Raw genomic sequence first — 13,357 nt, 5'->3', positions numbered from 1 at the left:
CATCCTTATTCTCATCGACAGTTTGGGTGTCCACCGACCGGAGACCGCAGCCGAAGAACTTGGCGTCATCAACGACCCAGACTTTTGGGGAGACTCGGCATTCCCCCTAACTTGATCACTGGCAGCAGTAAAAACTTCAGGCTCGGTCTCTGCTCGGATAGTAGGAGTAGAATGAGCATAGGCCCCAATAGTGGTTGAACCATGTTTGAACTCAGGAGGGAGTGGACCTAATTCACCCAAGCGGTCAGCAGCATAAACTTCTAATACTTCAAGAGGAAAGGAAGGATATCCTAGAGTCTTGACAAAAGGCTTCCAAGTATCATCCACACCTAGCAAAGCCTTGTCCAATTTGTCATAACCTAAAAAGGAGAAAAACAAGTCAATCATACTATCCCTGAAAGAAAAGCAAAAAGAGGCAGAAAAAAGGATTATGAGGCGCACATAATCTTACCAGACTCATGGGTCGAGCATAAGAGCATGAAAGAGAGCTGAGCATTCCCTAGAGCGTATAACCCATTGGGAAGCCATGTTTTGGGAGAATAGGACTCACCCTCAAAATGATCAAAGGACTGAGCTTCTTTGGCATTGTTAGTTTCCCGTAGAGTGATGCCACCCATATTTGATCTAACACAACCAAAGGAGCGAGGGCACCCAAAGTCAACCGGAACGCGCATCCACAAGAATTTTCCCTACCAATCCCTAAAGCGGCCTAGTTTGGGGTAAGACAAGACTCTTTTAGGTTTCGGTGCAAGATAAAACCAACTAGAGTTAGCACTTGAAGCACTCCGTTTAAAGAAAAACAACGGATGAAACTGAGAGAGAGACTCTAGTAAGCGTTTGAAACACACCGTCCAAAGCAAACATATCAGCGTATGCAGAGACGCAGGCGGAATCAAGGAGAGAGTAATGTTTAAGGCATGCAACAGCTTGTCTAGAGTTGGATCCAAGGGAAACCTTAGTCCCACATCCAGCTAGGAAGCAAAAACGGCAATGTGGCCCACTGGAGGGTTGGCAAGGCTGGACCCAACTTTAGGCAGCACTAACTCATAGCCATCTCCTATCCTATAAAATGTATTCCCACACTCTGCTAACTTTAAACGGGCAGCCAGCATTCGCCAGTCAGAACTCAGGGAGCAGAGACGAGGACCGTCAGCCTTGTCGTCCAAATAAAAGGTGGAATCACCTGGAGGGACCACCTCATCTACATACTAGGGTTGACAAGAATTCAAGGTAGTATCTCCAGGAGATTGGGGTTGAGGAGTAGCCATTGAGGTATCAACAGGAGTGGAGCTGCGCTCTACATAATGGTCAAAATGGTGCACATCAGATATATCATCCAACCAAGCAAGTTCACACAAAGGAAGTACATCAGGAAAAGGGCTCCTAGAGGCATCAGCAGGAGAGTTAGCCCCAACCTCAGCTGCCAATTGTACATAGCGAGCAGCACACAGTCGCAGACACAGCAAGTGAAACAGCACAACCCCCTGGTCATCAAGACCCTCTCACAATAAGGGTCGAAAGTATTACTGCGCACCCTACCACGAAGATAAGGATGGAACACACTAGGATCAGAGTGTCCGCCGCTGGGCTCAGCAACGCGAGCAGAAGCACCAGCATCATACACACTCCCCACTGGAACATTGCAGTTGGAAGGAGACACAACTGAGCAAGAAATGGGAGAAGAAAAAGGGACAGATGGCCTGGAAGGCTCACCTGAGCGAGTCGACTCGGAAGAAGAAGCAGACTCGGACTCACCACCACCGCCGTAAGTGCGGGCGGAATCATTTGGACTATTAGAAGCGTCCGACATGGCCAAAAAGATCAAAACTTGAAAAAAAGATAAAAGAGCAAAAATTTCCAATAAAGAGGCAACAAAAATAACCAATCAAAGAATGAACAGTAGAAATACAATGGCGACAAAAATGACAACAACAAGGCAAGAATTGGTCTTTGAACAAGAAAGGAAGTATATAGGGGCTAATTAACATCACAACAAAGGGAAAAAGGACGATCTTTGGAAAAAAAGCATGCTCAATTTTACAAATGAAAGTACAAAAATGGCGGAAGAAGGTTTAAAGGCGGTACCTTGTGAGGAACGAACAACAAATGTGGAGCAAACAAAGGCTAATTCACGGCAAACTTGCGGCGAGCGACACCCAAGCAAATTGCGCAAATTAGAGAGTAACTGGGAAAAGGCAAGTGAGTGAATGAGAAAAGAAGGAGGAACAATGATTTCAAAATTAAGATGAAAACTGGTTTGGTGAAAACGCGGAATACGAAAAGAGGAGAGGGAAAATTGAATACTAGCATTAAATGGCAGTTACCTACCCAACAAAGGTAGATAACCAACCACCCACTAAACATAGCCACGGAGTAAAAAAAAAAAAAAAAAAAAAAAAAAAAAAAAAAAAAAAAAAAAAAAGGAGAAAATCCAGTCTGACAAAACCAAAGCTTCTTGCTTAGCCTCAGCTCGTCGCTTTGAAATAACTTCAGCGGGAGTAATCAAAGCTCCTCGCTCAGCCTCAACTCATCGCTTTGAAATAACTTCAGCGGGAGTAACCAAAGCTCTTCGCTCAGCCTCAGCTAGTCGCTTTGAAATAACTTCAGCGGGAGTAATCAAAGCTCCTCGTTTAGCCTCAGCTCGTCGCTTTGAAATAACTTCAGCGGGAGTAATCAAAGCTCCTCGTTCAGCCTCAGCTCGTCACTTTGTAATAACTTCAGCAGGAGTAATAAAAGCTCCTTGCTCAGCCTCAGCTCGTTGCTTTGAAATAACTTCAGCGGGAGTAATAAAAGCTCCTTGCTCAACCTCAGCTCGTTGCTTTGAAATAACTTCAGCGGGACTAATCAAAGCTCCTCGCTTAGCCTTAGCGCGTCGCTTTGAAATAACTTTAGGGGGAGTAATCAAAACTCCTCACCCGGACAGTTCAGCATAACGCACCTCACTAGCAGAACTCTCTGAGACTCAAATCAACTGAGTGTAGATGTGAGACTCGGGGGGGGGGGGGGCTAGTTGTATGAGGAGGATTTCGGTCAGCAGATCCAGCCAAGTAATGACCTGGCAGGAGTCAAATACTTGGAAGAGCCGACACGGGTCCTTCGTACCATCTCTTGGGGGACTAGTTGTATGGGATAGCTTCGGTAGAACTCTTTTTATGCTCTTAACCTCATGGCAGAAGAATGTCTCCAGCCAGCAAGAGCTGGCCTAAGTGCCTTAGACCACCTCTTAAAGGGCTAGTTGTATAAGGTAGCTCCCGCTGACTGCCCTGCGATCCTAGCATTACTTGAGGGGTGCGCACTCGTGCCAATCCTGTCCAAGGCAGGGAAAAACCTCCCAGGGGCTCAGCCTCACAGCTTACCCCAGAGGGCTCCATTTTAGAGTCGGGGATAAACTCCCAGGGGCTTAGCACCAATGTTGGCCTTAGCAAGCTCCATCCTGCAGCACCAAGAATAGAACAACTATAAATAATAACCCAAGTATAACGAAAAAGAGGTTAGACAAATACATTTCATCACTTATCCATTATTATTCACAAAAAGCCTTACTAACTTAAGCATCGGAGGGGGGTTCCTCGAAGCCACCCCCGAGGGCATAACCACTGTTATTGTGCAGGTAATTCCCGATCGACATCCTGGCCTAACCCCAGCAAGGCTCCGGAACTACACCCGGAACATCTATAATCTTATATTAATTTAACTTTCAAAAATATAAATATTTAATATGATGAAAATACAAGCATATGTTTAAACTAATCGAACAAAAGTTTACATATTATTGATACTAACATTTGGCTTTAATATATAAGTAAAATTTCACGTCAAAGTTAATGTGAAGCATATGCATAGTGTTATGTTAAAAGTGATACACATATTGAGGTACGGAGGGAGTACTATATATGGACAATAAATTCAAACACGCTCATACCAGATTAGAACTTTTAATTACCATATATTTAATATAAAAAAAACTATGAAAATTTCACGATAAGATGAATCTAACAAAATCTAATTTGATGATTTTTTATATATAAATTAGTGTAAAAATATGGTGATATAATAACTTTTTTTTTTGGTAATAAAGACCACACATTATCTTGTAAGTTGTTAACAAAAAATATGGTGATAATGTGTGGTCTTTTTTATGTGTATTTTATAGTGATAAAGTATGAATGTTAATAAGAAAAAAAAATAAGTATTGAAAATTACAAAAAGTATCAACATGGGTACAAATTTTAACTGTGTTAATTAAAAATGAAAAAGGTAACATACATATTTTGTATAAGGTTAAGATTGGTTTAAATAAAACTATCAAATCAAATTAGAAAATATAATTTGACCAGATTAAATGAAAATAAGGTGAAGACGGCGGTTTGGTCCATAAATCAATTAAGGGTCATCATTACACTAGTCAACTTTGATAAGGGAGCTAGTCTTCCCGTCAAAAAAAATAAAAAAAAAGAGAGCTAGTCTTGGCTCCTTACTTCTCCACTGCTATGCTATTAGACGGTGGAGTGTACTACTACACAAGAAAATCAGCACATCTTTTCTTCCAACACTCTTCGTGACTTGTCATATCATACCAAATCCTGCTTGCAGTAAACAACTCATGATCATTTTATGCATTTTAAGTCTCTTCTCCAAATTACTTCAATAATAAACACAAACCCTTAATTCTACATATGAACAACAACCATGCAAACAACTATAACGGGCCAAAAACATAGTAACCCAGTTGATCACACCACCGCCACTGCCTCCGGCGTTGCATCTGCCTCCGCCACCGCCACTACCACCGCCATAGCAAGAGATCACATAAAAGTATTGCGGAAGAAAAAATTCTCAATTGGTTCCAAAAGGCCAAATCCTCTTACTCAAGACTTACATCATGCTGTTACAGTGTTACTTGCCTCTCTGCTGAACTTTACACTAAAGACCTTGATTTTCTCATGGAGCTTATCCAGGTTTTTTCTACTTACTTTTTTTTTTTCACATAAACATTCATGCTTTGTGTCTTTTGTTGCATGCACTTTAATGTAACACTTTTTTTTTTTTTTTTTTTATTATTTAATTTAATTGTATGTTATTTGAAGACGTGTAGATGTTTAAGTAGGGTTTTGAGTTTCCCAAGTGCAAGATTTTATCTATTGTGTTTGGAATTTTAGAAGAGGGTTTTGATGGCTTTGTCTTTTTTTTTTTTTTTTTTTTTTTTGATAGTTAGTTTGATTTTTATTGATCTAAAAGATTATTATGGGGAAAAAATGTTTGATTTTTTGGGGTTTTATTTTATTTTTTTTATCTTAGATTTTAAAACCCATCTCACAAAATCTATAAACTTTTGATAAATTATAGAAACCAATTTTGGGATTCAATCATTAGCTTAATGTATCAAGAGGTCGTGAGTTTAAATCTCGATTTTGTCCTCCTCAGTGGAAATTTACCAAAGACATTTCAAAGTATGGAATATGGAGTAGCTAAGGCGTTGGATAAGACAACTAAAAGTAGAAATACTAAAATATTAAATTAAAATGAATATTAATACACCCCGATTGATGTGTGATTTGTCGTGCATTCCCAAATTAATACCACTTTAGGAAGCATTTTAAATGTTTATCTAACGCGGCGTTCGTTAACAAGATCCATATTCAAATGAGTAATCTAAAAAACAGAAGAATTATATAGTTGTGATCTTTTTCAAAAAAAGGAAAAAAAACCCATAGATTTATTGTACTGAGATACTCCGTATGGCGTTTGGAGAGTAGTAAATTTTATGCTTTGTATGTAATGATTTTTTTTTTTTTTTTTTCTGGTGACCACGAGGGGCAAGCCCCAAAACGGAAGAAAAAAAAGATAACCAAAGAACAAAAAACAAAACGGAAAAAAGCAAACTACTAACTACTAGACCTTAGCATCATCTAACAATCAAGGTGCTTTAGGAGGAATCTACCTAGTTCTAGACACACCCCTAAGGTCCTCCAGTATACAGCATGAAGATCCTTTGAAATCGCCTCGAACATAACCAATTTTTAACTGGACGTCACCCCAAAATCAGCTAACCAATCCGCAACTTGGTTGGCCTCTCTGTAGGTATGTCCAATCGAAATCTCCTGATCATGGCGTGTAATTAAGAGCTTGCATTTGCGAATCAAGTGAATAAAAGGAGAGGTGGCCGGTATAGGCTCCACCAGCATTCGGAGAATGGTTTCCGAATCAACAGTAACTTGCACCTTGTGGTATCCTCCATTCCAAGCTATGGCAAGGCCACGTAGCACAGCAAGCAATTTGGCTTTGGTGCAAGAACAAACACCACAGTTCATAGCAAACAGCTCATATAATTCACCTCGATGTCCACAAATTACCCCACCTGCACTGGCTGGCCCCGGATTACCCTTAGACGCATCATCTGGATTGGGACGCACCCAACCCTCTCTAGGGAATTCCTATCTAATCAATGTTTCGGTTCTCTTCCTCTTGCCTGGGTGCATCCCCATTATCTTATTCTCATAAGCTCGCCTAATATCACCAACTCGAGCCATAATGAAGCTCAATTGATCCATGGGAATGTCAGCCTCACTTCGAAAGCTACGCTCATTCCTCCAACGCCAAAGCCACCAACAAGTAGTGGCAAAAATGCTAGGCCAATCATCACATCCTGACATGATTTTGCCGTCCAAGTTTAGCATAATCCCATCCTGAATAGACGAGACTAACCATTTATCATCCGAAGGAATACCAATTTTTCTCCAAACCACATGGGCTGCTGGGAAGTCTCTGAGTATATGAATGATGTTTTCTTCCACAAAGCCGCACATATAGCATCGAGGATCTGCAGTTAGGTGTCGTAGAAACCTATTGGCGTTGGTCATAAGCTTCTCATTGTAGACCAGCCATAAGAACAATCTGATTCTTTGTGGGAATTGTAGCTTCCATAATGATTTTAATGTTGGCAAGTTTTGTTAACGATTTTCAAGGATAATGTAGGGATTTTTAATGTGTTTTTTTATGTTAAAAAAAAAAAAACAGAATGCAGAGGATAATCAGTATGAAGACAGTGTTGAACCAACCCTTGATTTTGCGTTGACAACCCAAGATATCACTGGTAGTGGAGCTCAAGAGACCCTTTTAATTTTCAACAATGAAGTCAGTTTTTCGAAGCAAAACATGGAATCTATATGTAGTGTGGGTCAATCCACGAAGAAAGGCAAAAGAAGTAAAGGCTTCATTGGTGAAAAAGGTAACAAAAATGACAAGAAGAGTTTTTAATCACTCCTTTTTAATATAAGGCTTCTTAATTCTAATTATGCAATGTCTGGATTTTGGTAATTTTTCGTCTCAGAAATTCAGTATGTGTTAATAGTATTATAGTTTGTATTAGATGCTAGGTAAATTTGTTATTGTTATGTCTTCCAATTTAATAATAATCTATGATATTGAGGTGGTGGAGTAGTGGCCTCGCTCCCCACCTCAAAGACGCCTTCCAATGTGTCTTACAAATTGTTTGCAGATGCATACTGGTTATACAAAATGTAAAAAGAATTGGAAAAGTTAATCCAACAAAGACAATTAGTTGAGCTCTTAAGTGTCCCGAGGTTCATACTCTAAAGCTTATTTTCGGGGAAGGAGGGGAGTTTTTTGGCAGGGTATTCTATCCCCCTTGGTGTTACCTTGAGATAGGGTCATAGAGAAATTATTTGGCAAATTACTACTATTTTTAAAAATTGTCATTTTCCCCAACTCTCCCGATAAAACACAAAAAAAAAAAAAAAAAAAAAAAAAAAAAAACCAAGAAGAAGAGAAATGGCCGATTGTCGAGCCCTATTTACTGATAAATTACATTTCGAAAAATGTATAGGGCAATTAATACTTGTTTTGTCTTAGTTAAATGACCATGCAACCTATGACTTCAATCTTGTCCACATCATTACTTAAGGACTTATAACTCCTATATATTTCCAATATTTTTTTTCGATGTATATATATTCCCACAATGATTGAGAGTAGTACTAGGACGAGTGACTTCCTGGGAAGTCCTCATGGTGGTTCATGTAGCCGACCCACTTATGGGATTAAGGAGTTAAAGCAGAAGAAATATATATACTTCCAAGCAAAAGAAGTATATATATTTCCAATGTTACATGTTACTTCTTGCGTAATTTTATAGTATGTGCTTATTCTGCTTATTTTGACCATGTAATTTTATAGTATGATTTAGCTTATTCTACTTATTTTGATCACAAATAAAACCATAATGTTCTCAAACAAATATATTAATAGTCCGGATTAACTAATATTAAGTTGATTATTGTTTATTGCAGGTATTGGATTTAAAAGTGTTTTCTTAGTAAGTAAATTGCCTCATATCATTAGCAATGGTTACAAGGTAAAATTTTCTGAAGAGCCAGACAAGGAGTGTGGCATTGGGTACATAGTGCCTCAATGGATTTCTGATGAATATATTGTTTCCAAAATACAAACTGTGTATGGGTCAGAGCTCTTGCCAACGACGACAATTATCCTGCCATTGAAGCCTGACAAGGTGAATCCAGTAAAAAAGGAATTGTCATCTCTTCACCCTGAGCTACTTTTGATTTTGTCGAAATTGAGAAGGTTGTATGTCCATGAGAACTGCAGTGATCAGAAGACTGACAGTGTGACCGCAATATCAATAGTCAGTGAAACCAATTATGAGGTTTCAATTATAAAGATGCAGACTCAAGAGTTATTCATCTCTCAGTGAAGGAGAAGTCAGATGCTCCTGAAGAAAAGTGCAAATACTACTTGTGGAGACAATCGTTTCCTGTGACAGATCAAGCCAAAGTCAGTGAAAGAGCAGATGTATAAGAATGGGTTTTGTCACTAGCCTTTCCATTTGGCAGGAAGCTGAGAAGGGGGACTTCTTTGGTCGGTGTCTTTGCATTTCTCCCGACTTCTATGGTGATAAATTTCCCCTTTGTTGTTCAAGCTGATTTCATCCTTGCTTCCTCTAGGGAATCTATTGTTTTTGACAATAGATGGAATCAGGGAATTCTTGAATGCGTGCCTGTGGCATCTGTCAGTGCTTTTGTGTCTTGTGTCAAACAAGGCTCACCTTTGTTTGGTGTCGCAGAGGCCTTTAAGCTCTTGCCATCTCATGCTTCATCATTTCAAGAATTTAATAAAGTCAGAGAAACAATCAGAATGAACCTTTGTGATGCTTTAATTGTTCCCTGTGAAACGTTCAATAATCAGAAAACTTTTTGCAAGCCTAGTTCAGCAGCTACCATTGACCCTAGTTTTCAGGAGATTTTGAACAAGATGAACAAATCAGGGGTCTCTTTATCTGGCCTTTCTTCCATGAAAATGCGTCTAGTGCATTCTTCTCTTGATCAAGATAAGTATAAGCCAAGTCTTGACTTTCTTGGTATCTATCCTCAAGTTACATGGCATGAAAACTGCTTTACTGCTTGCAATCTTGTGCCTCGAGCTTCTGATGACATGTACATTGATATCTTGTATTTTATTAGCCAGTACATAAGTGGCTCTATAGCGAGCTTCCCTATATTGAAGATGATCAATGAGAAGGGTGAGATTGATTGGTGTAGTATTGTTTCCAAAAGGAATGTGAAAACTAAGATTCAATACTGCGTACTGGAGGAACTTCACGTCTGGCTGCAAAAGTGCAATATTCAGTTTGGCTGCCCAGTTTTCTTCTTACCTAATTCCACCCAGGTTGCTCTGACTAGGCACCCTAAAGGTAAAAAAGTTTCCAATTGGCTGTTCTATTCTGCTGGGGTGAAAACTTGCTCAGCATTTGAATATTGCTCCATGCTTTGTGATTACATATCTCATAAAGGGGAGTCAAATGGCGTGCTTATGTTGGCTCACTTTCTGTTTCACAGTAAGCAGAAGAAGTTCTTGACAGACACTGATATTTCTTCAATTGCACGGTCGCTACCTGTCATAGATGGCTCTGGCTGTGTACGGGCCCAAAGAACTGAGATGCTTGTGACTTCATCAGGAAGTAAATGGGCTCAGCTATCTGGACCAATGAATCCATTCAGACGAGAAAACTATATTGATTTATCAGAAACTTATGCTGCAAACGGTGTGTTTGCTGCTGAGAATACACCTGATAAAATGCTTCTCAGATTTCTGACACTCAATGCTGCAGCCCGAGACCCGCCTGAGATATCTCTTCCGAATTTGCCTCTTCCAGCAGCATCTTCGTTAATGACTAGGGAGCAGGCTTTCTTGCTGTTGGGCTGGATTAGATTTCACCGAACCAGAGTTGAAAAATGGCCAGTAAAGTTTATCGAAAGCATTCGTTCTGGCAAGTGGATGAAGACAAAAACTGGAGTCGACTGTCCAAGTAGTTGCACAATTCCAACTGAAAGCGGAAAGGCAGTACTAGAATTAATGAAAGACGTTCTAAGTGGTTTCTCCATCGTGGAAGAAAATTTTTATGGTGATCAGATCAGGTTATATATAGATGAATTGACGTTTCTTGGTGTTCAATGTGGGATAAATGGTGTGCAGAAGATTATCATGGATCGTTTCAAGGTTTTGTCTTCTACTACCATGAAAAGAGAGGAAGCATTCTCACTTCTTTTATTCATTGGCTTCTTGAAGGAAAGGAAAATGCTAGATGAGCAATGGATAAACACTATGACTCTATGAGTAATGCCAGATGGCTGAAAACTTGTAAATGCTATGCTGCTCCTAGGAATTCTGTTTTATTCGAGTCAGATTCGGAAACTGAAGCTGCATTTTTGGTAACTAGTTTACAGGTAGTTGATGGCATGTTCTATGGGGGCAAAGTTCATTCTTATCTTGATGACCTTCAGCTTCTAGGTCTCAAATTTGGACTGGAGGTGTATTCGTTGGCTGCAGCGCATCTTTCTTTTCCAGAAAATCCTTTATCTATGACTTCTAATTGTGGTTACTTTGTACTTAATTGCTTAAAAAACATGAAATCTTCAGCTGCACCATTTATGCAGAAAGTCAGCAGTACTCCTTGGTTGAAAACAAGCTTTGGTTTTAGATGCCCCTCAGCCACAATTCTTGATAAACCAGACTAGGCCTGTTTGCTGGAAATTGTCAAAGTTCCAATAATAGATGAAACTTTCTATGGGGAAGGAACACAATTGTACGTGGAAGAACTAAAAGCAATCGGAGTTGCAGTTGATCTTGGAGATGTATTGAAGATAGTCATTAGTAAATTGAAGTCTCTTTTGTCATCATCTGTGGCACCAGATCTTTTCATTAACCTGTTGCATTGCATCAAAGAGTTGAAGAAAACCAAGTCTTGTGTTTTAGCAGATTTGTGTGAATGCTTGATTAAGGAGGAGTTTTTAAAAATTCGACATGGACACAAGAAGCCCGGAGAATCTATTCTTTTTAATTCAAAGTGGGCATCTATTTCATTCTTTGTGGATCTTCCTCTCATTGATGATTCTTTCTACGGAATTGAAATATATGGTTTTAAAGAAGAGCTGAAGATGCTGGGTGTATTGAGTAGCTTGGAAGAAGGGGCTATATTTGTTGCTAAAGGGCTGAAAAGGCCGATTGAACAAGGACTTTTGACAGCTGAAGGCACACTTTCATTGCTACAGTGCTTGAAAATTTTTATGGCCGATGAAAATGGTCCCTCTTTTCTTAACAATTTCATTGACAACATGATGAAAAGTGAGCTCCTAATGACAAGCTGTGGATATAAATTGCCAAAGGACACTCTCCTGTTCCAGTTTTCTTGGAGTGAGTTGCTTGAGCTGACAGATGCTCCTTTCATAAATAATAAATACTATGGACTGATATGTCTGCTTATATTGATCCACTTAAAAAAATTGGGGTTAAGGTTGATCTTGAGGAGGTATGCTTAGCTCTATCACTCTCTCTTCCATTATTCTCCGAAACTCCTCCCATCAAACGGATATATCGTTTTCTCAAGGAGTTTCACTGGAAACCTGTTTCACCAGAATCAGCAAGTTTGCAGATTTGGATTCCTTCAAATGATCATTTAGAGAGGGAATGTGGGTGGATTCTGAGCTTTGTGTGCTTCATGACAAAGCCCATCATTTTGCACCTATTCTGTATTCTTTGGAAAGATTTTATGAAAAAGAGTTGCTTCCCTTCTTCAACACTGCTTTTCGAGTCATGGAATGTCCTTCAACAAATCACTACTTGCAATTATGGAGCCTTTGGGAGGCTAGGGAGACCCTTGCACTCTTAGAAACTGAATGTTGCTTCTTTTGGAGTTATATTCTCAAGAACTGGAATCAAGAAATGAGTGCGTGAAATGCAGTGTTAAGATTATGCTATATTCAGCTCTATGTACTGAAGTAGAGCTGAAGAAGAAGCTGATTGTTAAAGGCCTGATTGAAATAGTATTGGGCTTCCTTGCCTGTAAGATTCACTTATCCACCATGAGTAGACATGAAGCAGTAAATTCTTTGCTTACCCTCTCTGTTTTTGGAAGCAATGAAAACGTACAAGTCTCTTATAAATTGCTTCTGACAGCTGAAAAGTGCCTAGAGAGAGAAGTTGTTAAGTTAGTTCATTGGGACAAAAATCCAAGTGGTTATTCATCGATGGCACATTTGATGGATTCCAGAACACTACTGCAGAGTTCGTGAGTTCCTTTGCTACAGAAATTGCAGAAGGATTGCTTCTGGAAGAGAGAGCGGTCATTGTAAATGACCTGCGGAATCTTATCCAGATGGGTTTTCTGTTTGAGTTTCAGGAGCACTCAATTCAGTATTTGCTTGCCAAAGAGAATACTGAGATTGTAGTGGAAGACGAAGAGTTTCTTGCTACAGCCTTTCCTTTAGTGGAAGGCTTGTATGCTGCAGATCATGGGAAACGGGCCTTAACTCAGCAGGAGATATTGGCTCCTGTGACCCCAAGTGTCCCCCAAAGTGTAAAGAGAAGAAAATTGAATGACAGGTATTTGACATCTCTATTGCTAGCTATTTTGTTTTTGGTTGTGATAAAGCATACAGTGAATTAGTGAATCTAAGTACTATAATACTCGGGTTCATTGCTCTACTACTCTTTCTCCCCTCTACTTTCTAGGAGCATTGACAATTTAACATATTGGGAAGTATGAACTCACATAATAGCATTTTCAGTAATTGAAGTAAATATATAGAATTTGTTCAATTGTTTTAGAAAGATAAGGTTATCGCATAGCTGTTACTTGTAGAGAAGAAAAGTATTTGTCCCAACTGCCGAGATGGAAGACATTCCAGCATTTCATAATTTTAACATATGAGGTATCTTACTAATCAGTCTATCTGCAGTGGCAACTGAAAATGAAGGGACACCAAAATCCAATTTCATAAAAGCTGATGGCAAAAGAGTGTAAGTGGTTGTAAAAAAAAATTAA

At 39.3% G+C, this 13,357-nt stretch overlaps 1 protein-coding gene across 1 annotated transcript; it reads left to right on the top strand.

The window, feature by feature from the left end:
• Positions 1–4,115: 4,115 nt before the first annotated feature.
• On the top strand, positions 4,116–10,650 carry LOC110719948. Its single transcript, XM_021898931.1, has 5 exons — positions 4,116–5,030; positions 6,918–6,936; positions 7,018–7,228; positions 8,310–8,727; positions 8,871–10,650. Exons 1-5 carry the CDS (start codon positions 4,690–4,692, stop codon positions 10,648–10,650), a joined length of 2,769 nt encoding a protein of 922 aa, XP_021754623.1. The 5' UTR covers positions 4,116–4,689.
• The last annotated feature ends 2,707 nt before the right edge of the window (positions 10,651–13,357 follow it).

The sequence above is a fragment of the Chenopodium quinoa genome, unplaced genomic scaffold, assembly GCF_001683475.1.
Source record: "Chenopodium quinoa cultivar QQ74 unplaced genomic scaffold, ASM168347v1, whole genome shotgun sequence".
NCBI lineage: Eukaryota > Viridiplantae > Streptophyta > Magnoliopsida > Caryophyllales > Amaranthaceae > Chenopodium > Chenopodium quinoa.
Note: the sequence above shows the minus strand (reverse complement) of the source record. Positions and strands in the feature narration are given on the sequence as shown.

What these genes read in the sequence shown, in the direction of transcription:
- LOC110719948 (XM_021898931.1), top strand. Translation starts at nt 4,690, where the DNA reads ATGCAAACAACTATAACGGGCCAAAAACATAGTAACCCAGTTGATCAC. An exon ending in AGGCTTCATTGGTGAAAAAG is followed by an intron (nt 7,229 to 8,309) that starts GTAACAAAAATG and finishes TGTTTATTGCAG; the next exon opens with GTATTGGATTTAAAAGTGTT. An exon ending in CAAGAGTTATTCATCTCTCA is followed by an intron (nt 8,728 to 8,870) that starts GTGAAGGAGAAG and finishes TCCATTTGGCAG; the next exon opens with GAAGCTGAGAAGGGGGACTT.